This window comes from Vigna radiata, chromosome 8 (genome assembly GCF_000741045.1).
Source record: "Vigna radiata var. radiata cultivar VC1973A chromosome 8, Vradiata_ver6, whole genome shotgun sequence".
Classification (NCBI taxonomy): domain Eukaryota; kingdom Viridiplantae; phylum Streptophyta; class Magnoliopsida; order Fabales; family Fabaceae; genus Vigna; species Vigna radiata.
Window position 1 is genome coordinate 27,177,592 of NC_028358.1, and position 25,704 is coordinate 27,203,295.

Genomic DNA, 25,704 nt, shown 5'->3' on the forward strand with positions numbered 1-25,704 from the left:
TCAATACAAAATTATTATTAATGCCAATTTAAGAATAATTATTTCAAAAGTAAATAATTTTATCAAACAAAACGAATTATAGTTAATGATACTATAAATTTGTTTTGCATTGTTAGCGCATAAACTATTTTCCTTTATAATGATATTGAAGTTAAGAAAAATTAATTATTACGCACTTAAAATTTATCAACCCCAACACACTTACATTTATTAACCCTGTTATAAATTAAAATTTATTAAAAAACTTGTATTAATCACTTTCTAAGACATTTTACTGTTCAATTAGAATTGATATAAAATTATAAAATAAGAAGAAAGTCTTGTTAAAATTAAGATGATATTCAGCAAAATTTACAATTCTAATAATTTCATACAATAATAAAGAGTGTTCAAAATAAGATATTTGAAAATTGTTGTAAGCATTACTCTTGTAAAAATCAATGAACTTTTATTAGGTTATTAATATGAGCTTGAGATAACTAAGTATAAAAAACAAAATACAGATCCTAATTATTAAATAATAATAATAATAATAATAATATAAACTATTTTACCCAATGAATTTAAAAAATGGCTCTAGGTTTTTATATGAAGAGGTATCAACAGAAACAGTGAAACTCCAAAACCAGTGAAACATAAAATTAAGATGTTTGAACATTTGGATGCAGAGAGGATAAGGAAACGGAAGAAAAACAGGAACAAGTAGAAATGCTGGTGCGCCAAAACTGAACTCAGACAAACTCTCTTTCTTTTTCACTAACTGTGTTGTGAAAATGGCTGTTGCACTATCAAGTTTCACTTCCTTATCCTCTGTGCTCTTCTCCACTGTTAAATTCCGGTGCTCATTCGGCCAAAGACCCATCATTTCCTCTATTCGTTGCAATCACTCGCACCGGCTCTCCTCCTCTTCCTCCAAATCCAATCGTCAAAAGGAAGGTGCAGCCCACAAGAAGCAGCACTCTAAAGATGAAAGGCCTTCAAGAGGGAATGCTGTGGAACCCCAACCGACTTCTTCTAAAGCTTTTGGCATTCTTAGGAGAAATAAAGAGATGTTTGATTCCAAGGATCAGCAGGTGTATAACAAAGTCCTACCTTTTTTTACTTTTTAGCATTAAATTGTCATGCTCTGTGTTTGGAACAGCCTGTAAAATGCTGAAATAGGTGAGTTGTATCTGTCTTCATATTTGGAGGTGCTATTGTGGCGGCTATGCAGTGAATTATTTGGTTGCATTGGATTTTGCTTTTTAGGAAGGGTGTGTTTGTACTTTGGATGGAAGAATTATCCTTTCCTCCCCTTCCAACATACTGTAGTGTAACTTTGGGTAGAGCTGCTTCAAACATTGCGTGGAGATTTGATCACTATTTTGTGTTGTGGAAAGTCGAAACAGGAAGCAGTGTTTTTTCAGTTGTGGTGCGGCAAATCTGGTTATTGAATTGAAAATACGAGTGTCAGGGTGTGAGAGTTGGCTTCACTGGTAGGTCTTAACACTATTGAAAAATTGATTTTGGATTTGATTCCGGTTTCTGGTCGCATGCTTCTTCACCTTGGATTGGGAGGGAAACTTTCATTGGTGTTAGTCATTGATATATTTGTCGCAGAATCTATATGGCTGTTTTGGTTAAAATATGTGTAGGTTGATCAATTTGATAAAGGGTTTGCTGGAATGCTGATTTCCGTATCAAGAATCCCTCCTGAATATGCGTTCTCTTTAAGTTTAAGTTTGGGGTTTAGGCCATTAAAGAGTAATTTCCCGTTGTGGGTGCAGAATGCCAGCCTATACACACTGGTGGGGAAATGACGAGATGGATATAATGTCAGAAGATGCATTTAAAAAAAGATATTAGAAAAGGGCATATATTCTATGAAAGTGGCAATTCTTTTTTCTGGTGATATTTAAGATACTTAGTCAAACTTATTGTTTCTCTTTATGGGGTTAGCCTAATTTCAGTTAATTATATAATTTCAGGTTGAACCAAGTGATTTACAAGACTCGGCTTTCCTTAATGCTGTTGTGAAGGTGAAGTTTAAACCTTTTATATTCCTGGTTAAGATTTTTTACTTTTTATTTTGTCTCAAACCTTTGGATGTGAGGGGGAAGAGTTACACCTCAAATTTCAAATTTCAAAAACAAATGTTGTTTACTTCATGCCTCTGTTTGCTTGTGTGTTATGGCTAGTTCGTCTCCTTGGTGTGGAACTTTCTCACATTTCTGAGTTTTCTAATGATGTCAAGTTTTTGAATTCTTATTCATTATCATAATGTGATCTGACTCCTTACCTAGTGTCAACATAGTATTTTTTCTATACTGCTCATAGTTTTTCCCTTCAAAGTGCCTTTAAACAGTGTCTATTTTTATTTAGCAACAAGCAATCGTCTTTGTTAATTTCGTATAATATTTTTGTGCAATGCTTTATATTTGCATTTCTCATGTATGGTTTTTCTTTGATAATATATCTTGTTCCTATAACATCTTTAGGTTTACTGCACCCACACTGCCCCGGATTATTCACTTCCTTGGCAAAAACAGAGACAATACACTAGCACTGGAAGGCAAGTTTTTGAAAGCCTTGACTGTAGAATTGTAAGAGACCTTATTTATTAATCTTACAGACCACGTTTTGTGCAGTGCATTTATGATTGGAGATAGGAAACTATTAACGAATGCACATTGTGTGGAACATGATACCCAGGTAATTTTCTTAATTATCCTATATTCAGTATAATGTTGATTTTGTAATTTGTAATATAAAATAATTAATGGGTTTAGTATGAGTTATTATAATTTATAATTTTGTGCCAAATGGACCTTATAAACTACCCAACCAAAAGTGGATAGCTAGAAGAAATTTCCAGATATAAAAGAGGGCAACCCAATGCACGAGTTTCTACCTAGTGGGATTCTTGGTGCATAACCTTACTCTGGCATGCTGTGAGAGGTTATTTCCAAGATTTTAACTAGTGACCGCCATGTTACTAAGCAACTACCTTAGTGTTTATGCTAATACTCACCTTCAATTAGTCAATTTTTTGATACTTAGATTGAAGAGAGAAAAAATAGAACAGGTAATTGATAGATAACTTACTTGTGTTACATATTACAAATTTGTATATCTGAGCTATTAATAACATGGCAAATGAAACTAAAACTTTAGATTGATATGTTTCTACTTTATCTAATTATTTGTAAGGTCTTATGTGCAAAGCAATTTAAGAAGATTCGGTGGTTATAATTTTTTCTCTTTTGGGATGATTGCAGGTCAAAGTAAAGAAAAGAGGGGATGATTCAAAATATGTGGCTAAGGTGTGAGGCTTAGTTTTTTGTCTGTATTCTATTATCTATTCAAACTTTAGGTGTCTAGAACAATTTTCCTGAATTATCTGGCTCCGCAATATTATCTCATTTATCATTGATAGTAAGACCCGATGATACAGAAAATACTAGCAAATTAGTTTGTAAAATAATTTAAGTGCAGAAAAAAGTTGTTATTTTTAGGGTTTACTTTCTAAAAATTTCAATTGTACACTGTAGAGCCCAAGTCAGCTTTACATGGGTAAAATTTTATAGTCATTTGTGAACTTAGGAAAGTATATTCCACCCGATTGCAACTTGGAATTGTGGTGCAACTTTTTATAAATTTATGGGTAATTCAGGTAACTTGCAATGGACTATTTTCAATAGTTTAAGCATAGTATCACGTAAAATGCTTTCCTGATTCACAAAATGTATTCATGATAAGCATAATTTATTGATAATACGGAAAATGCATGTATTTGTAAGTAAAATTTAGATTATAAATCTCTGGCCTTTATTTCATATGTTTCAAGCCTCGACATTATATATATCATCTATGACTTCTATTGTGACAAAATATAAGTAATATATTGAGTACTTTTAACCAAATGATATTATTCAACCGACAGAAATACTTTGAGACATCGATATTTAGCACTTGTTCATATATTTACTTTACTAATAGATGGAATGTACAGGTTTTGGCTAGAGGTGTTGATTGTGATATAGCTTTGCTTTCAGTAGAAAATGACGAGTTTTGGAGAGATGTGGAACCTCTCACATTTGGACGTTTGCCACATCTTCAGGTGTAAAATTTTCTGTCTTGGTATTTCTTGACTTGTAATCTTCCCTAAAGAGAAAGGTATTAAGTGATTTGTTGATGAATTATATATAAATTGGTTGGGGGAGTGTTAGATGATGGATTTAGAGAACTAGGTTGAAATGATATTTTCTCGTGTAGTGTCAGGTACACGATGATATTTCTATTTTCTTTCTTGCTATGAAGTATTGGGAACTATTCTGATTGATATCATGAGGTCAATATTTGTTATCATAACATAAATTATTACACACCTGTTCATCAAGATTAACTGGTGCTGGGAAGGGTAAATTTTCACACTTTCTCCTTTTGTACGCCCTCCCCACCAATTCTATTTACAAAGTAGTAAGTGATTTATTTTCCTAGTGATCTACACTAATTACCCAAATGATGTGGGGTTTGATATGTGTCTGGGGTTAAAAATGGAAAAAAAATAAAATAAAAAATTAACTGGCCAATTTTATATAGGTTGTATAAATTTTCTTAAATATTTCTGTTCAAATGGTTCATACTGAAATTTGTATTTTCTTTTTTTCTGATTTGAAGGATTCTGTAACTGTTGTGGGATATCCTCTTGGAGGAGACACAATTTCAGTGACAAAGGGAGTTGTATCTCGTATAGAGGTTTGATATATTAAATTGGATGTAAAGCACCATTTCATCTGTGTCAAATCAATCAGTTTGTTTTAGTTTATGGTCTTAGTGCTCAGTTGTTTGAAAATAAATTTTAACTAGGTCACATCATATGCTCATGGATCGTCTGATTTGCTGGGTATTCAAATTGATGCAGCAATAAATCCTGGTCAGTATGTCTGAAAATGGTTAAGTTTTACTTTTGCCTCCTCTCTAGCAAACACTCTTTCCACTCTATCTTTTCCTATTATACAGTATATCTATCACCCACCATTGAAATATTTTTATTATAGACAGTCCTCAAAATTGTTAAATTTTAGGTAATAGTGGAGGCCCAGCATTCAATGACCAAGGGGAATGCATCGGAGTAGCGTTTCAGGTAGGTTGTTTGGCATGCAAATAGTCAATGTATCATTACTTGGCTTGGATACTTTGCTGTGAAAGGTTCTCTTTGTAAGACAATTATTAAACATTTGTGAACTTGGACATTAAGATAATCCTGTTAGAGAGGATGACTTCTTTAGTTACACGTGTGATTAACACAACAACATAAACTCTTTAATATAGTATTTTTTTTAATCTGGGGCATTTTCTTATGGGACATTACCTTTAGGTCTTCAGATCTGAAGAGGCTGAGAATATTGGATATGTGATTCCTACAACTGTTGTATCTCATTTTTTGATCGACTATGAAAAGAATGGCAGGTATACTGGTAAGAAACTCTTCTAGAATTTGGCATGGCACTGTGTTATTTGAGTAAGCACGCTGAACTGTGCATTTATTATTGGAAACGGTTTGATTTTTTTTATGGTAAGGGATAGACAACCAATGGTTACGTCCAGCAATTAGTAAACAAGCCTATCAATAATCACATCCTAGCCCCATACGCATAATGCATCATGCAGTAACAGTCGCCATTTTATAGCAGCCTCAATACAGAAATAGCAGAAATGATAAAATGTATTCGTGGTTACCTTAATAACTGCCTAAGGAAACCATTGCTGCACAAACACCATAATTCACTCCAACTGAGCCTTGTTTGCATCTTATGCTTCTCACACACTCTTTCTAAGCTGTATCTCTACTGCTATGCTACAGACATTGTGTCATAGTTACAGGGAAATTCAGTGTTGTGTGATGTGAATATCATTTTGTTTGACCATCTCTCAGAAAATGTCTAGCTGTTAAAATTTATAAGCTACTGAAATTTCACTTATGCAAAGATGCACACACACACACACACTTATAATTCCAACATGTCCAGATTCCAGAAAAAAGAAAAAAGGTTACTATTGTATTTCACAAAGCATGTTATATTCTATCATAAATTATGCCTCCTGATCAAGTTTAATATGGAAGCTATACTGATAGTCTGAAAATGTACTTTTACTCCTAGGTTTCCCTTGCCTTGGAGTACTTATACAGAAGCTAGAGAACCCTGCACTACGAGCATGGTTGAAAGTACAGTCCAATGAGGTATGATTTGTTTGAATGGTGCTTTTTGCAGATGCCAAAATCCATTAGCCACGTGTTCTTTTGGAACCTTCGTCTTCTTATCTTCATTTTTGATCTGTTATTATTCCAACTTTTTAAGCAGTATATGCATATACCAGTATGAATTATCTAACTAGTGTTATGCTCATAGCTCTTAAAGATTACAGTGTGATTGCACATGTGGGGTTTGCTTGTATGAGGCGGATCATTCATTGAGGACTTAAAATCAAAGGAGTTAGTTAAGACAGGGGGTTGGGGAGAAAATGAGAGAATTTAGATGAACACTTGCAATGTTAGTTGCTTGTTGAACATATTTGTGATATTCTGGTGTTGCCAAAAGATTTTTAATATGATTCAGTATCACTTGGTAGGACCTTGTTTTTATATGTTTCTGGTGATGTAGTACAACTACTTTTGTCATTTTGTCAAGAAATGCACTGTGCAATAATTTTTTTTCGAAGGCTTTTAGTGTGGTGAAGTTTGGTTAACAGATACTTTTGTTCTTATGATGTGTCTGATTTTGTGATATCGTGCTTGTATTTGTTAGAGTTGAAAACAGCTAACGATATTATTTAAGAACACTTTAGAGTATCTCAGATAACCTGTTAGGTGTATTTTCCACATTTCATTATAATTAGTTAGTCGTCTTTTTGTATTTGTGTGCTTGGGCTTGTGCTACTTTCTTGATTTAAGTATCTCAATGTAAACGAATCACTAAGTCAGTGTTGTGTCATATCATTTCACACCATATCAATAATATTTTATTACTTTCAAATATTCTTTATCTTGTTTCTCCACCCATACCTAAACCCTATAATTTGAACATAGCATTATAGCAGTACCATCTTCTGTGACTTGATTTTGTCACTAAAATATAGAATTCCACTTTGACAATGTTTTATCTCCATGATTTTTTTTTTCTCATTAGCACACACCAATTACACCAGGCAAAACTCTTGTCTTCTTCCATCTATGTGAAATTGTTTCACTACTTTTCTTTTTACAATTATCTTCTGCCGGGTGCCCTTTCCAATTTACTTGATTGAAGTCTTCATCTTTGCTTTCTTTCATTTTTCATTTTGGTATTCCTATTGTTTTCCAATACTCGCCTGGTATATGAAATAAAGATGCAATTTTTAACCACAGATGAATCACTGCTGCGATATTCTCCTCTCACCATTAATCATATCATATTACATTGGTAATTTCTCTTCCAATCATGAATAACTGTCATGGTATTTTCTGTTTCTGTTTAGTCTTGACAATCAAAAATTTCAATTCCCATTTCTGAGTCCCTCAATTATGCTACTGCTTGACTAGCCTGTAGAAGTTTTAGTTATTGTCATGACAGAAACTTTCTTCTGAGCAGCTTTTCTTGAGAAGTCTCTTCGTTGGTCATACAATATTCAAACCAGTTTTTCAAGATGTTGATCATTCTACCCATCTTGCTAGGTTGTCTGTCTTACAACGCTCATCTCTACTTTGTTCTGGCATCCTTCAGTTTCCTTCCCACACTTTGTTGTGGAATCCCATTTTAAGTTGTCTTATTTTCTTTCTAAATTGTTCATTTGTGAATAATATAAAAGATTAGTATGCTTTAGCTTGAATGAGAATGTTAGAATATATATAAAAAAATCTCATAATATCTTTATTGTATAAATTAGAATGTTTTGGAGTATGTTAGATGATACTTAGGAGGGGTTTCCAAGTTTATTATTGATTCATATCATTTGTAAATAATGCAATCTGTTTATCGATCTAATTATTAAAACAATCAGATTGCATTATCAACAAAATTTTGTTGAGTGTTCTTTTTCTATTCTCTCCTTCACCCTCACTTTTCAACAATAATTTCATAGCACTAAATTTGGATATTTCACATTGTCATTTGCAGGGGGTATTGGTACGGAGAGTTGAACCTACTTCTGATGCAATTAACGTATTAAAAGAGGTAATGTGGATATTTTAGTTTGCAGGATATTGTCCTTAAAGGGAAACCAACTAAAACCTTGAATCATTACTCTAAACTATTCTATTAAGCTTCTCTACAGTCTAGTAGAATACTTAAAATCCTTAGTTCATTTGAATAAACCATAAGGGACAGGCAACTAAAACCTTGAATCATTCCTCTAAAATATTCTATTACGCTTCTTTGCGGTCTAGTAAGGTAAGGGGTCAGATAAAATTAAGAAATGCTATTTGTTTATTGGAATAAAGGATGGGCTAGCTTGGGGGTCTAGGATATTGGGTGAGTTTGTCTGTGCTTATTTTTTAAAAAATCGTGTTTATTTAATAAAATAAACAAATTTTTGCTTTTTTTATATGTTTATCTAATCTACTTATTTAACAAGAAAATTTTATTTGCTTCTTAAGTGAGTGATTATTTTAAAAATTACTTACTTCAAATACACTTACTTTAAGTTTCAACAAACTGTTCCATTGTCACAGAAAATGGCTGCGTTCAAATATTGAAAGTTATTACCCGTGAGGTGTCTAATCTGTCTTGATGTGTGCATGTCTCTGTTATCCATTTTTAAAAATCATTAATGTGTCTCAGGTAAAAAAGTTTGTTATTTTTTGTCATTAACATTTTAAAGTAAAGTGTAGAAGATGCACGCATTGGTGTTAATGTGAATTCTGTTTTTCTATTCTAAGTCGCATTGATCAAGGCATTAACCTTTCTGAACAATCTTCCCGGTACAGGGTGATGTGATTGTCAGCTTTGATGATGTTCGTGTTGGTAGTGAAGGAACAGTCCCATTCAGAACAAATGAGCGAATAGCCTTTCACTTCCTCATCAGTCAAAAGTAGGGGCTTTCATTCTTCCCGTAATCTCTGTATTATCATACTGTAGTTTGCCAATAAACTTTGCACCAATACTGTTTCTGTGAGCTGTCAACTAGACAATTGCTGAAATTAGAGGGGGAAATTTATTGATTGAAAAAATGTTCTTATTCTTTTAGAATGTAGTGCATAGATTCTACATATCATCCATATATATAATAAAGAAGACATACCCTGGATTATAGTAAGTGATTCAACTTCCTAGACTCTAATAACTATGAGCATTAAATACATTTTAGCATCTGATACTTGAACCACACACTTCTAACAGCAATTTCAGTACCATTGGAATTTCTTATTCCAACTTTAATTACAAAAATGTCACCTTATTTTCACTTTTTTTTTCCTATTTTCAAAAGCTTTTATAGGAAGTAGTAGAAACAAAAAAGAAAAAAAAAACTGTCGTTGCTTTCTATGCAAACTTTTGGAAACAGAAAATAAAGTAAAAATATGGTAACATTTCTGTAATTAAAAGTTATAAAAGAAATATTTTCTTAAATTTAACAACCCCTTGTATTCGTTGGTAACCATTCCCCAGCTTTTCAATGCTTTGCTACATTAAATTTTTCAGTTATTGAGGATATGACACTCCACAATTTTGTGCAAAGATAATTTAATGCATGCTAGATAGGTTATACTCGTTAGGTGGTTTATTGGGAAGCTTCTGAAAGGTTTCATTTGACAATATGATTAGATAAGTTTAAGAGCCTTTGGCATTCGCTTTTCTTGGCTGTTGATGTTCTTAAAATTGAAGCCTATAGTAATGGTGTTATACAGATTTTCAGGTGATACTGCAGAGCTTGGTATCATCAGAGCAGGGTCATTTATGAAAACTAAAATTGTTTTAAACTCACGAGTCCATTTGGTATGTGACATATCATTGAATTTTGGCATCAATCGTTTTCATGATATTGTTGATCTGATGCTATTTCTTTTGCAACTTTGTTTTCGTGTCTTCAAGGTTCCCTATCACATTGATGAAGGTCAGCCTTCCTATCTAATAATTGCTGGTTTAGTGTTCACACCCCTCTCAGAGCCATTGATTGAGTATGTTGTATTTATTATATTTGCAGATTTTATAGTGTTTTTCTATTTCCTTTTTTTAGTTGGGTGTCGTGAGTTAGTATTTAATTTATTCATTATGAATATTTTGGCAGGGAAGAATGTGAAGACTCTATAGGGGTAACTTCTGAATTTGTATGGATTAATCTTAAAGCAAAAGTTGAAATCCAATTAGTTTGTGACTCGGTTTTACATTTATTTTCTTTGTCAGCTAAAATTATTGGCAAGGGCGCGTTATTCATTAGCAAGGTTTAAAGGGGAGCAAATTGTAATTCTTTCGCAGGTTGGGAGCTGAATTACTTCCAAAAACCTATGCATATGTATAGCTTGGTTGTATTCATGAATTTTTGCATCACATATGGCATTTACTTTTATACATGCTTTGATCTATTTTATTAATTTATTCAACAATGTCATAGAATTTACCATTTTGTAATCGAATATTTAGTTGCTTTGTGTGATATAAGTTTGCTTTGCTTCTTTATGTTTGACAGGTCTTGGCAAATGAAGTCAACATAGGTTATGAAGACATGGGCAATCAGCAGGCAAGTCATGTCCATATCTGAGATTGACTCCCACATACCCAATACTTAATGCATATGCATGTTTCTCTAAAATGATTTTTTTTTTTTTTTCAGGTTGTAAAATTCAATGGAACTCGAATTAAAAACATTCATCACCTTGCGCATCTCGTTGATTGTAAGTTGTTGTTACATACTTTATCTATTATTGTGCATTCATTTTTTTAAAAATATATGTCAGGGTTGTTCTAATACTTCTCTCTTGCTCAGCATGCGAGGACAGGTATCTGCGATTTGAATTTGAAGATAGCTATGTAGCTGTTTTAGAGAGAGAAGCTGTTGCTGGTGCTTCATCCTCCATACTGAGTGATTATGGAATCCCATCTGGAAGATCATCTGATCTTTCAAAACCTTATGTTGATACACTAGAAGGTGATCAACCAGGGAACCAGGAATTTGGTGATAGCCCAGTTTCAAATTTTGAAATTGGCTCTGATGGACTACTCTGGGCGTAAGAAACTTGCACCTGATGGTATCACTGAAATCTCACGGGGCGGCGTTATTCGAAGCAAGCAATCTCAATTTTGGCTGCAGAATGAGCTGCATAAGTATGAAGCAACCTTAATGTGAAGACATGAATGCTTATATGCTACACTGGGGCATATCAGAAGCGACCTATTAGGGTAGGACTGTAAGAAAGAGAGCTCATAATTATTTCTTTCTCTTTTTAGTTTTATTCTTGTGTCAATCTTCTTGATTTGATGAACCTGAATGATCACTTCGGGTTTGAAGTCTAAATTTTTTCACACATTCTATATTTTTAAGGAAATAGTGGACATAGGAGTGACTCGAATACCTCTTTGATGTAATCAATGTAACATTTTTCAATACATTGATTTTACATTTGTTCTGATTGAAGTTAAAATTATATCAATGTCACATTTATGAAATTATCAGTGCTAAGTTTGAGTAGATCTCTTTTTAAGATCAAGTGTAATGCTCAGTTTGAATGAGCAGCTTGTCTTTAAATTTGGCCATTCCTTCATTTGAATTGATCACAGTTCATCAGAACTTCAAATTGTATTAGCTATAATATTTGCACTTCATTATCCTTATTTAAAACAAGTAAAATGACATTACTGAGAAAAAAAAAATGTCAATCTTGACAACAAAAACTAACCAAATCTGAAAGTTAGCACAGCAGGAAAAGAAAAAGTGAAAAGATTCTAGTTTGGTCAAATAAAAAAAAAATTAATTGTTGAGAGTGGGATTTGAACCCACGCCCTTTCGGACCAAAACCTTAATCTGGCGCCTTAGACCAACTCGGCCATCTCAACCTTGTATCACTGAATCTACCTATATTTATATATGATGATAAATCACAGGAATAAAAAAAATATTGTTGAGAGTGGGATTTGAACCCACGCCCTTTCGGACCAGAACCTTAATCTGGCGCCTTAGACCAACTCGGCCATCTCAACTATATAAAAATCTCAACTTTGTGATAGTAATAAATCCATAATTTAAAAAATACATTGTCGAAAGATGAAATAGAAAGTGCAATCCAAATGAAAGTTGGTAAAATGAGCTGTCACTGCACCTTCTTGACAATTTGTTGTCCCTACCATTAAGGAGTGTGAAACCAACACTACTTACTAGCAGACAATCAAAAACAAATATTTGTTTCATATGTGCTGTCCTTCAATGACAAAATAAGATCACAAGGAAAAAAATAGTCCATACCACAGTGACCCACTACAAAAGAAACCACCATATTATCTTCACAAGGAAAAAAAAAAGCATGGAAGAAAAAAGAGCAGTAACTTCACATTCCCCTACTAGTGCTATACCATTTCTGTTGGCATATTTGTTATTATGATTGTACAATACTCATCCATAAATTTTTTTTTCCGACGTGGGACTGTGTTGAATTTAAGCTTAATACCTTTTTTGGTCTTCATATTTGTGTGAAAATCTTAGGTCCTCAAATTTTGAACTGTTTTAATTGGGTCATAATTTTTGTAAAAATACACACATTTTACCCCAACCATTAACGGATCTCAAACGGCTTTAAGTTTAGCTGACGTGGTATGCTGACGTGTTGGCTTAATCCCTTCTTGGTCCTCATATTTGTGTAAAAATCTTAGTTCGGTTCTCAAGTTTTGAACCGTTTCAATTGGGTCATAGTTTTTGTAAAAATGTACACATTTTGTCCCAATCGCTAACTGATTTCACTGTGCAACAATTATCTTTTGCTATCAGTAGAATAAATAGCTTAAAGGCTGGTGATGAACCTATAGGTTACCAAGTTGGTTCATTTGCAGAAAAGGCTGTGAGACTGATTGCACTGGTTACGCAAGTTTTCCGGTGACTTTATTTTTTGAGCCGACGAGATAATATGTGTAAAATCCCTGATTCTCAGAGAGATGAATAAAATCCCTAATTCAAATAAACTAAATAATAGGCATTGCTTATTTTAAAAAATAATTCATATAATTAAATAATACACGTCAGCATGTCCTCTGGCTACCACGTCAGCTAAACTTAAAGCTGTTTGAGATCAGTTAACGGTTAGGATAAAATGTGTGCATTTTTATAAAAATGATGACCCAATTGAGATAGTTCAAAACTTGAAGACCGAACTGAGATTTTCACACAAATACGAAGACCAATGAAAATATTAAACCTTACATTTATTTCACTCCTCCTTTCTGCTATAAAGTTTGTATGACATCTAACATATTGAGTACCCCAAATGCCATTTCTTTTGGATGATCGGTGAAATCAGTTGAAATGATATGATGATAGAATAAATAATGTGAAACAGTTTCTCAATTTGAATAAAACTAGTTCACATTTTAAACTAAAATTTTAGAATTTTGTAAATGAATAAAATAAATAAAAATATATATTCAATTGAGAAAAAAAACTTTCAAAAGTGGGCGATCAAATTGTTGAATAATGATTTATCATAAATAAAAGTAAAATATTTTCTTATAAATTTTTTTTTAAATTAAGTCAATTAGCAATTAATATTATAAAAATAAGTTGATCAAATTCTTATAATTAAGTTATTGTTTCGGATAATTACTTATCTGATTTATATGATTTGTTATTTATATATACCTATTTTTAATAAATAATAATTCACACATTCAAATTATGTGTTTGTTTTAGAAGGTATCATCCAAGATCTTGTCCTATCTTCTTATCTTAGTGTTCCTCTTCTTTATGCCCTGACTGTTGCTGATAATGTGCAAAACAGAGCAAGCTCAGCCTTATTTATTTGACGGTGGTGCATCTCTTCTCTTTTAAGCATCACCTCTCTGTTCATCCCACCAACACCTTGTTTCCGTCTCATCTCATCTTTCTGTCGTGTCTCGTATCCCTATATGATATATAGAAATCTTGATCTTTTAAAAATATTTTTAATAATTTTTTAATAACAAAAACACATGTCATTATTTTATTGATCTATTTAATATATATTTAAAAATATCTGAAACGGACTAATCACAAATTATCACATAAAAATTATTAAAAATAAATATTAAAAGAATTTTTTTCATATATATATAACTATCTTTAATAAATAATAATTTACACGTTTAAATTATCTTTCTCTCCAACCATACAACAACTATATAATGTAAAAAAGTGAATAAATAATGTCAATGTTACAATGTTACATAGATATTAAGCATGGTCTTTTATCACATAAATATCTAAAATAATATTTACAAGAGTAAGGGTAAGAAGTGAAAGAAAATATTAGCTTAAAAATAATAGAACTTGAAAGTATTTTTGAAAATTCTTACTAACTAATTCAATTAGACGTTGAAGGGTTTGGTTTTGATGTTATTAAAAATAAGTTTACACATTTTTTAAGATAATCATATAAAGGGATTACTCAAATAATGTGAAGGATAATAAACACTTAGTTTTACATTAATTTATCAAAACATGACTTACAATAACTTATCATTAGTAATTACTAAATGGTTTTATTAATCTCAAGACCACAAATATTGTTTTCTTATAATAGCTTAGAAGAGTAAATAAAGTTTCTTTAGAGGAGCTATATGTTAATCTATTTATGAGTTTTAACATCTAATACATAGTGTTTGTCAAGTATATAAATTCAACAAGTTATTTAGTATTATAAGAAAACTCAATATTACACAATATTACAAAAATCACTCTTTATTTCTACATTATTAACTTTGATGTGTGAAGGATTTACAAGCATGAGTAATTTCTAAATGGTGTATCAAAGAGTTTGATTCTACTTTTACATTCAAGAATTAATTAATATTGAAAGTTGTTAGTTAAATTCTGCATTTGTAATGATTGGTTGTGTGTAAATAAAGCAGTCTTTATCTGAATCTACTCGAACATAAACCGGCTTGCATGATTTGATTTTGAAAATTTAGCAGGAAGATAGAATGAAGCAAAGGAACTTTACTTCATGCCTAAGAATTTCTCATAAACTCTTTTTCAACTGTTTTTTATTTTTATTTTTATTTTGAGACTAAGACATGTCACATGGACTCAGTGGTGAAACACAGAGGTGAACCCCTGATGTGTCTCTAGAAAATAAGTGAGGACAAACATAAAAGGAAGGAAAATTCAGACTAAAAGAATATTTGAGAAAATTAAAAGTCACAAATTCCTAGTAATTGGGTTGCTAAGTTCTAAGTTGTAAGAATTCCTTTATGTTTTTTGTGTTTACTTTTATGCGAGTGACACCTAATGTTCATGTGCTCCACAAGGTAATTTCACTTATCAGTTTTGTCTTGTAGCAAACAGTGTGCAGCTGGAAGATGGAAAAGGTTCCAATGATCTACTGCCACTGAAAATTGGAGCCCCACCACCACTTCTTGTAGACCCTTTTAAAGTTAAGTACTTCAATGATGGACCTCCTCAGTTTCACCACTCTCCAAAACACTTCTCTCTCTGGAGACATATTCATTAAGGCTGTTTCTTCCTATCATCATCATCATCATCATCATTTATGGCTTCCTTTTGGTCATTCTTAGTAATGCTCATGGCCTTAATGGCATGCAATTCTTCATTGGCTTTGCCTTCTCGACAAAACATGCATGTTTCCACCATTTCAGCAGCACCAACAACATTACCAGGTGCCCCTATGCAATTCTCTCCTTCTATGTCACCAGATATTGACCCTTTGTTTCCAACCCCTGGAACTGCTGCTTTTTCTCCCTCAGACTCCTCAATCCCCACAATTCCTTCAAGCCCCAGCCCTCCCAACCCTGATGTCACCAATAATCCAGGCTCAGTTTTGGCTTTTCCACCCTCAGAGTCCATGCCAGCTTTGGCCCCATCTTCCCACGGTGTATCTCTCCCTCTTTATTCACTTTTTCATCTTCCCATTCTGGTATTTTGCATAATGCTGCTTCATGGCATGTGAGGTGAATAGTGGTTGCAGTTTCTACATATCTTCTCCAAACATGTTTTGTCAGCGTTTACTGTTTAGTCTGTATATCAAGTGCTACAAGGCATTACGAGTACCCTGAAGTGCTACAGTTTTACAATGTTTCAAAACATTAAGACTTGTAAACATTTTCAAGTTTTTATCTGATATTCTGGGTTATTTGAGTGTAGAAATCACAGTTGAGGGGAAATGTTTTTCATCGTTATATCAGTTCGGAATTAACTCATGAAATGTAATGTGATAGGAAACTTTTGCTGTTTTATCTTTTATTCTTTAATTTTGAGTATTGGTTACATTTATTTTCATTTTTTAGTATATATTATTGTAGTAATTCTTTGTTTCTTTTACTTCTGCATATATAGTATATACTGGATGTAGATTTCGGACACGCAGGGGGACATTCTCCTACTTATACATATATTACCACTGGCCTCCACAATTAATTGAATCAAAGGCTTTTTTCCCCCTAGGAATTAGGACCACAAGTCACTTTGTTGTTGTGAAAAAGAACCTTTTAGTGACTCTGCATCGAGGGCACTTAGCATTATTATATAGGAGAAAACATTTTTGGCATGAAAAGGAGAGTTGGGCACATTGGACGGGCTACGATATAGATAACTAACATAAAGTGAGACAACCAGAATATGCATATGTCGCTAACAAAGTATGTAGAAAAACAAGTGTATAGGAAATCCACTAGATACTCGGTCTTGGATTAGTTAGGAATATACTAAGCTGTATACAAGATCTGTAGGTTACTTGAGCAGGTCCCCATAACATGTACATAGGTCTCTTTTAATATTGCTCTACAAAACTTAGCTATTTACTCTGTGAACCTTATCTAGAGAGCTACAATACTAGGTTGATTCTTCGTAATTCCATTAAACAACTGCTCTGATAATGATCCCATGAAATTCTTAAACCCAAATGGATTCTTCCATTTGTTGGCTGATTCCTTAGCAATGAAGCTTCTCATCTTTACGTTCTCCTGCTTCAGCATATCTATAGCTAAACTCAGGTGTCTTATCACCTCTATTTTCTCTTGGTCTTTTTGCTTAAGGTGGTCCTTCTGCGCGCTATTCTCTTGCCTTAACTTCATTACTTCACCAGAAAGGGTACCTTTTTGTGCTCTTTCATCTTTTCCAAGTCGTTCTATTTCTTTCCTTAACATCACTACTTCACCACAAACGCTATCTTCTGGGTTTAGTTCATCATTCTTCACTCTATTCTCTTTTGTGTATACTTCAATTTCTTCCCTCAACATCGTTACTTCACACTTGTTACCTTTCTGGTCGAGTTCATTCCTCTGCCCTCTATTATATTTCCTGAGTTGTTCTATTTCTTCCCTCAACATCATTATTTCTCCACAAATGATATATTTCTTGTTGAGTTCATCCTTCAGCGCTCCATTCTCTTTTCCCAATTGTTCTATTTCTTCCCTCAACATCATTATTTCACCGCAAATGTTGTCTTTCTGGTTGAGTTCATCCTTCTGCTCTCTATTCTCTTTTCTGAGTTGTTCTATTTCTTCCCTCAACATCATAACTTCATCACAAATGATATTTTTCTGGTTTAGTTCATCCTTCAGAACTGTATTCTCTTTACTGAGTTGTTCTATTTCTTCCCTCGACATCATTGCTTCACCACAAATGATATCTTTCTGGTTGAGTTCATGCTTCTGCGCTCTATTCTCTTTTCTAAATTGCTCTATTTCTTCCCTCAATATCATTACTTCACCACAAATGATACTTTTCTGGCTTAGTTCATCCTTCAGAACTCTATTCTCTTTACCGAGTTGCTCTATTTCTTCCCTCAACATCATTGCTTCACCACAAATGATATCTTTCTGGTAGAGTTCATCCTTCTGCGCTCTATTCTCTTTTCTTAGTTGCTCTATTTCTTCCCTCAGCATCATTAATTCATCAAAAGTGATGCTTTTCCGGTTGAGTTCATCCTTCTGAACCCTGTTCTCTTTTCTGAGTTGCTCTATTTCTTCCCTCAACATCACTACTTCGTAAATGTTATATTTCTGCTTGTTCTGATCCTTATGATCCTTGTTCTCTTCACCAAGTCTCTCAATTTCCATCACATCATTTGCAGCCACAAACTGAACTTCCTTCAGTTCTGCACAGTTATCGAATTTAGAATCCTCTTCCTCTTCTGGCTCAGGATCATCAATTTCAGATTCCCCAGACTCCTCCACATCACAACTCTCAGAACAGCTATCATAACTGTCATTTGCAAAACTCATCAACTTCTCTGGTTGATGATGCTTGAGTGGAGAAAAGGGTGATCCTCCAGTCTTCTGCTGACGAATTCCAGCGATTTGATCATACCGCTCAGCTAATGATCGATGTGTCCTATAAAAGTCTTCAACCATGCTCACAAGCTGTGGTCTCTTCTTGTAATACATCTCAGCACGTTGGGCAAAGGAATCTGCATCTTCTTCAATTAGTTTTAAGATTGCCTTTGTCTTCTCATTTAGCTCTGCCATAAAAAGCACAGTAAAATTACGTTCCATTATTAAACTACATATGAACAAAAAAGGCCAGGACATCATAGGCATGGCCTAATAATCCAACCAAGCTCCCACTACCAAAAAAAGAAATATAATCCAACTAAACACTGATTGATACAAGTAACAAATGCATAGGGACAAAGTCAAAAGGGAGTGAGAGAAAAAGGTTTTAAAAAGTAAAGCTCATGAAATATAAGAAAACAAAGGTTTTGCATTTTTCTAAACCAGTACTTTCTTTAAACCCTTGTAAGGGTCCTGTTTCTTTTAAGTAATTCTTTTTAAGTGGAGAAAGTAGAGAGAGAGAGAGACACGTGTAATGTAGGTCTAAATACTTGTATCGCAAAAGTAATAACAAAGGACCAGAGAATGATTTGGGGATCTTGGTTTATTCAAATATTATGCCCTTAATATTATTAGGGCAGGTGGGTAAAAAATTACACACCATCATTGCATGATGATGATAAGCCATGAAAAACATTACGGCTAAAGTCAATCCATCACTGCACTAATGAACTTTGCGTGCATCTAATTTTCACTAAACATCTAACTGTAGAAACCAGGATTTCAGTAAAATCTTGAAATAATTTGTTTTTTAACTTACTGTTCAACTAATCAAGTAGTAACATGTTTGTCAAATTTTCAGACGCCAAACTTTTAAACTATTTAACAAATCTGAGACAGAATGTATAGAAGTTGTTAAAGCCAATAATATAAGAAGGAAACAGTACCTGTGAGAGTGGATTGAAGCCAAGGGGATCGTCTTGTGTTACTGTGGCTCTCAAGCCACCACCACTGTGACGGTTGATTCTTCATCATTTTAGCCCTCCTCCTCAGTTGTCTATGTTATCACGAACACCAAGAGCCTATGTATGGCAAAACACATAATAAAAAACAAAAAGAAAACCTTGATTTCTCCAAACAAAAATCGCAAATATCATACATAATAATAACATAAACAATTATGACGTCTCAATCACTAAATTAGTATGTCTTGGTCAGAAAATGAAGAAATATACGGGAAAAAAAAAAACTACTGTTTAAAGGAAACCGTTTCATTCCAAATAATAACCATAATTAGTCGATTCACAGTGCATAAAAAATAAAATCAGACAATATAGAAACGAAAAAAACAAACATATCAAGTTCGATGGAATGACAAATGCACCGACTGAGACACACTAACACTGCCACTTCGTCTTTCACAAGGCACCGCATACAAACAAACATAAACTTCCCCGAACAATGCCACTTCCTTTAGCAGAAAACACTCGAAATTCGAAAGTTCAGAGACAAAAACATACATACAAATATAAAAATAAACAAATCAAGACAAAATTAAACACAAGAAAAGAAAAAAGAGGATTTACGTGGAAGAAGAAGAAGAAAGAGAAAATCTCACATGAATTAATGCAATGCTTGCCACCACCGCCTGCGATGGAATTAGAATTAGAGTTCACGAAGAGCAAGAGATTAGAACAGGACCATTTTATATATACTGTTGTTTTCGGTTTTGAAATTCTTGATTTGTCTCATCTGAAACCCTCCACCTATCATCATACCACACGTGTACTCAACATATCACAATCAACCCTTTGCCTCGTCCGACCAATCATAGTAATAATTCATATAAACACACTCAAATTCAAAATGCTACAGTTCAGTCAATGATCCCGCTGCCATAATCTATGGAAGGTTTAAATTGAAAAGCACGAAGATTATGAGAAAAATTAGTGCTTCAGTAATGCAATAACTATGCTTAAATGATGTATTAATTATTTAAATTGGTGATTAGCGATAATTCTGATTTGGCAAAAGCAGTATCTGGCGTGTGACTTAGATGGAAAATCGGAGGAGCGTGATGTGAAGACAAAAATTTTAGTGCAACGGTCGAACCCAAACTATATACTAATTCAAAATAAACGCATTTTCTAGTGACAGATCAGTTTGTGGGGACACTGTGTTGGGTGGCTGTTTCATTTTGAGTGGTGGCAATAAAATTTGTTTGACTAGTAATTATTTTTTTTTTAATGGCTTATTTAACTTTTAGAGAAATTCTATTAGTTTTTATCTCTTCATTAAAGCTTAAATATTTCGTTTATTTCAGTTTTTAATTCTGTTTAATGATCTTTTCATCTTTGTCTTTTGTATGTTATGTAAAGACATGAATTAGAGATTGTATTTTATAATAGCGTGGTTTCTTTAATATCTTATAAAAGGACATATAACTTAAGAAATTTATATTTTATAATATCATTGTCATGAAATTTCGAAGCTGATGAACATTTTCCTCCTTTTCAAGCATATTACGTACTTTTTTTATATATAAATGTACGTTTTTCAAGTTTCTGTGTGGAATGAACATGGAATAAAATAAAACCAGATACACATAACATGTAATTAAAAAAGTTCACTCTGTTCTGTTTCGGATAAAAAAGCCAAATTTAAAGAGATGAGTTTGATGAAATTAGTGAAGATTAAAAATATATAAATTAAAAAATAGTATGATGGTTATTTATTGTAATGAAAGTGATTTTATGAGTTATTTATTTTTATTTTTTTTTGGTTTCTGTGTGTTCATATTGTTTTAACTTTCCATCACTTATCCTATTTTCGTTATATCCTTAATATTAGTATTACAATTCATAGCAAATACTTATGAGTGTGTCAGAATTATACTATTTTTAATTTATAAAAAGGAATATTACATTTTCTAGACTAGTCTTGATTATATTCATTGAAGATCATCCAGACATGTTTGATTATAAACATATTTTTTAAATAATAGTATTAAATATTGTGACATCCCAAAATTTACATGACATGTATATCATGTAGTCTAGATCTCATCATTTATAATAAAAGAAAGCAGTCAAGAGTGATTAAAGTATAAAGGATTACGGTCATCCTTAAACTGTACAATTTGGAAAACTTGGAGAACTAGAGTTTCTCCCTTAAATTACAGAGAGTTTAAAACTTAGAACATGACAAAGTTTCCTCAAAATATCCTAGGATAAGATAATTAAAGCCTAGAGAACTAGACAACAACATTTCCTTCCCCATCAAGAGTTGTTTCCAAAGTATCTCCTCACTATCTGCTCCCATCCAAGTGAAGATCATCGCAAGGTAAACAAACGCAAACATGGCACAAACACAAGAGATTGCAAGGGTGAGCTAATTATATGAAAAAACATACAACATAGAGCATGTACATACAAGATATTAATTTAAAGCAAACAAGATAAAACATTCATCCGGTTAGAAGTGGGTTTTAGGCCTAACTTAACCCCACAAAACCAGCTTGTAAGGTGAGGTCTGCACCCCACTTATATATTATAAATTGGCCTTATCTCTAGTCAATGTGGGACTTCCAACACACCTCCCTCACGCCGAGGTATATACATCTCGAGCGTGAGACTAGATATTAATGGGTGATCCGATAATGGCCCAATAGCGGGTGGAACAATATGCCCAACAATCGCTAGGATAGGCTCTAACCATAGCTCTGATACCATGTTAGAAGTGGGTTTTAGGCCTAACTCAACCCCACAAAACCGGCTTGTAAGGTGAGGTCTGCACCCCACTTATATATTATAAATTGGCTTTATCTCTAGTCGATGTGGGACTTCCAACACATCCTATCATGTTAAATACTAGACTTGACTCGTCCGAACTTTAGAATGATAGTCGAGCTATGGCAGGTCATGCACCCGTGGTGGCTTGTGATACTTAGGCTCCACCGCCTTGGGCTCCACCACCCTGGGCTCCCCCGCCCTGTCACACTCACGAGGTTAGTCTGTTCCGCGCCTTGGAGCATGATGGAAGCCTCTAAGACTAAGACCTCCTGCTACTCCTCACCACATGGTTCAGTCCTCTCTACGTGAGAAGAAAGACCATTGGAGCGTCAGGAAGACCCCCAAGACTGAGCTTCCTACTTTCATTCTAAAACACTAAGAATCTCACCAAGAGATTATACACAGATGGAACTTGGTTTACCACTTGGATCGTACTTTCATCACTTTGTAATCATATACTTTTGCCACAATTAACATATACATAATCTCAACAATATACATCTTTCAACCCATCACAAGATTTATAACATAAATCTTATTACCTTTCATATGCATTATCGTCATAACATTTATCCACAAATTTCAAGTTCTAAAATTCAAAGTAATTATTTAATCAAAAGAATAAGTTAACCAACCTTTCGCAGACTTCAACCATGGAGTGTAACATCATTCATAAGAAGATCCAAAAGGCAATACAATTACTCATCTTCTATTCCACTGCCTATGTAACCTTTCACGTAATACTTTCTCAAACAAAAATATCAAACCCAGAAAAATACTCGAACTTCTCCCCTACACCTTTACTTTTAATTTCCTTAAAATCAAATGGACCCATCCTATTAAAATGTTCAAATTTCAAATCCAAATAAAAAATTTCTCTCCTAAACATAACTTTCCATATATAAAATAATAAATAAATAAAAAACTAAAACGTGTTTACATTAAATCCACGACCATTCCTTTATTTAATTATTTTATCATTTATATATATATATATATATATATATATATATATTAATATAATATTTTAATATTACGTATATGTAATATATATATAATCCATGCATTAATAGTATGATATATTATGATACCAATTAACTCTAAATAATTTAAATTGTTCTCTTAATTATGAAACTCCCTGCTAAATTATTCATTACATGCTTGCTCCCAACCTCACCTCACTACCTAATTGATCACCGGAGAGAGTCCAAATGTCTGAACGCATTAGACTCACCTTCGACGCTAGCACATATGACTAGTCACAACTGACTGGACCAGACCAGGGTTGCTCTATGATCAGTGATGTGCCAACTCAGGTTTTTAAGTTCCCTCTATCCTACCAACAAAATGCTCTCAACCAGCCCCTTATGATTTATTTAAGTCATCCAAACTGTTCTATTATACTCTAGACCTCAAATGCCCAATTTTAACATTTCACTTCTTCTTATAGTGACCTGAAACAGTGCCTGTGCATTTAGATGCTACCCAAATAGTACTAATTAAGTCTGACCCCAAACCTTTCCCAAAACATAATCAATCACAGTAACTAACTCAGTCCCAACTAACACAGACTATATTCATCAAACATCAAACATTAAACAGTAACTAATCACAGTAACTAACATAGATTATATTCATCAAACATCAAACAACAACTAATCACAGTAACTAACACAAATTATATTCATCAAACATCAAACAGTAACTAATCACAGTAACTAACACGGATTATATTCATCAAACACTACACAGGAAATCAATCACGATTCATACTTTGTACAATCAAGTTCATGTACCCAAACCAAGTACATAAAGTAGTAACAACACAATCCCAACAGAACATCATATTTTTAAATTAATCATGCATAAAACACTGAAACAGGTTCAATAAAAAAAATAATTAGCTCCCCTTACCTGTGGGTTGCGCTGAACAGTATACCTAAGGTGCTCTAACAACGACCCATACGACAGTATGCTCACCGACCCTACAGATCACCAAATAGGTGATAGAATGTAGCTCTTAGAGCTAGAATATACCGAAAATGAAAAGGAAAACGTACAAGGCATACGCGCAACCAGTAAAACTAAAAACCCTAGGTCCTAGACAGTGAAAAAGAAAGGGAAAAAGGCTTATCGGGTACGAACAGGAAAACTGTTCGGTTCAAAGGATAGCACTTGGCACTGCGAACGTTCAGATACTTTTAGGTTTCAACTCAAACGGTTCAGTGTTGGAAGATTTTAGAGAAAAGGCAGAGCACCTTCTTAGGGAGAAAATAGCTCTATCTAGAAAGAGAAATAAAAGAGCAGAAATGGGAAAGTCTAATTCTTTGAGGGGGGACCCCTTCCTAAGGTCTTGGGTCCTTAGTGTATGGGCTGGCTGCCCCAACATAGGTCCAATGGCCTTATTATTTTTCAGACCCTTACAAATATTAGTTATAAATTACTACGTTTTGGTTCATGAACAAATTTTATTTATATTTAAAATCAAAGGTAAATGTTAGATTATTTTATATTAAAACCTATTTATAAACAAATTATATGAATGATTCGGTGTTTTTATGCTTGTTTTCATTTTTTGTTCTTTTTCTTGTATTATATCACGTCCATTGAAACTTACAATTCAATGATGAATCAATCTTGTTAAATTTAAAATAAGTTTTTCTTTAAATAAATAATTTCTAAAAAAAATTATTATTTTAAAAGTTGATAAGTTTTGTTTCTCTTTTAAACTGAGAGATGAATATGAAGGAAAGTGAATGAATAAATTTGAAAAATGAAGAAGAGATTGTAATGTTGTTTGGATTAAGCGATTTGAAAAGATGAATAAAGAGATTTAAAGAAAAAAATTGTGAGAATTTAGTGATGATGGTGTAATAAATTAAAAAAAAATGATAAAAATAGATGATTATTAATTTGTCCTTGTGTAGAAATTTGATATAAACTTAAATTTAAGTAATTGTAATTATATTAAAATAAAATTGAAATTTTTATTAATAAAAAATTAACATTGCAAAAATAAAAGAAAAGTTTATAAAAGAGAATTCTTAGGAATAAATTTTAAATACATTTTTTTAAATAATAATTTGCATATTATCATTTAAATTATTGTTAATGAAAAATATATTAAATTTTACATAATAAATAAAAAATATCCACGTTTGTAGTAAATTAAAATTAATTTTGAACAAAAAGTACGATTTCTTAATAAAAACTCAACAAATTAAACTTCCAGTAATGGAAGCTTATTTAATATAGTGCATCAATTCAATCTTCCATATCTCACAATTTTTGTATAAGTGTTGTTGAATATTTGTCTCATAATCAATGTTAAATTGGAATGTTATCTTGGATGTTATTACTTTTGCCCATCATTTGTGTAAACTTGTCATTTTTAGTTGTGACTCCATCTTCTAGTTGTATCGTTTTTTGTTACAATTGGGGTTGTGGTCCATGTCAGCAACATCTTCTGCAACATTTGGGCGTCATCATCA

General features: G+C 32.9%; 3 protein-coding genes and 2 non-coding genes across 7 annotated transcripts; 2 read left to right on the forward strand and 3 right to left on the reverse strand.

Annotated features, from left to right (window-relative positions):
* The first annotated feature begins 603 nt into the window (after nucleotides 1-603).
* On the forward strand, nucleotides 604-11,640 carry LOC106772007 (protease Do-like 2, chloroplastic). 3 transcript variants are annotated; one of them, XM_022784743.1, is made up of 21 exons: nucleotides 959-1,073; nucleotides 1,767-1,887; nucleotides 1,968-2,018; nucleotides 2,478-2,551; nucleotides 2,628-2,691; nucleotides 3,258-3,302; nucleotides 3,992-4,099; nucleotides 4,660-4,737; nucleotides 4,849-4,915; nucleotides 5,067-5,125; nucleotides 5,360-5,459; nucleotides 6,144-6,223; nucleotides 8,136-8,192; nucleotides 8,945-9,048; nucleotides 9,863-9,950; nucleotides 10,047-10,132; nucleotides 10,243-10,267; nucleotides 10,359-10,430; nucleotides 10,642-10,692; nucleotides 10,786-10,846; nucleotides 10,939-11,640. In XM_022784743.1, the coding sequence occupies exons 5-21, from the start codon at nucleotides 2,635-2,637 to the stop codon at nucleotides 11,181-11,183; spliced, it is 1,383 nt and encodes a 460-aa protein (XP_022640464.1). In that variant the 5' UTR covers nucleotides 959-1,073; nucleotides 1,767-1,887; nucleotides 1,968-2,018; nucleotides 2,478-2,551; nucleotides 2,628-2,634; the 3' UTR covers nucleotides 11,184-11,640. The 3 variants fall into 3 exon arrangements, with proteins under 3 accessions (XP_014513596.1, XP_022640464.1, XP_022640465.1); XM_022784744.1 differs by lacking the exon at nucleotides 959-1,073 and adding an exon at nucleotides 1,099-1,475; XM_014658110.2 differs by lacking the exon at nucleotides 1,767-1,887 and having other exon boundaries at nucleotides 604-1,073.
* A 284-nt stretch (nucleotides 11,641-11,924) lies between these two features.
* On the reverse strand, nucleotides 11,925-12,005 carry TRNAL-AAG. The gene has a single exon. It is a non-coding gene; the product is annotated as a tRNA-Leu (tRNA).
* Nucleotides 12,006-12,068: 63 nt separating this feature from the next.
* Nucleotides 12,069-12,149, reverse strand: TRNAL-AAG. Its single transcript has one exon. It is a non-coding gene; the product is annotated as a tRNA-Leu (tRNA).
* Nucleotides 12,150-15,581: 3,432 nt separating this feature from the next.
* On the forward strand, nucleotides 15,582-16,428 carry LOC106772010 (classical arabinogalactan protein 26). The gene has a single exon (XM_014658112.2). It carries the CDS (start codon nucleotides 15,683-15,685, stop codon nucleotides 16,097-16,099), a length of 417 nt encoding a protein of 138 aa, XP_014513598.1. The 5' UTR covers nucleotides 15,582-15,682; the 3' UTR covers nucleotides 16,100-16,428.
* Nucleotides 16,429-16,790: 362 nt separating this feature from the next.
* Nucleotides 16,791-20,686, reverse strand: LOC106772009 (protein NETWORKED 4B). Its single transcript, XM_014658111.2, has 3 exons — nucleotides 20,041-20,686; nucleotides 19,370-19,504; nucleotides 16,791-18,610 (listed from the first exon to the last, which is right to left on the reverse strand). Exons 2-3 carry the CDS (start codon nucleotides 19,455-19,457, stop codon nucleotides 16,965-16,967), a joined length of 1,734 nt encoding a protein of 577 aa, XP_014513597.1. The 5' UTR covers nucleotides 19,458-19,504; nucleotides 20,041-20,686; the 3' UTR covers nucleotides 16,791-16,964.
* Between the last annotated feature and the right edge of the window lie 5,018 nt (nucleotides 20,687-25,704).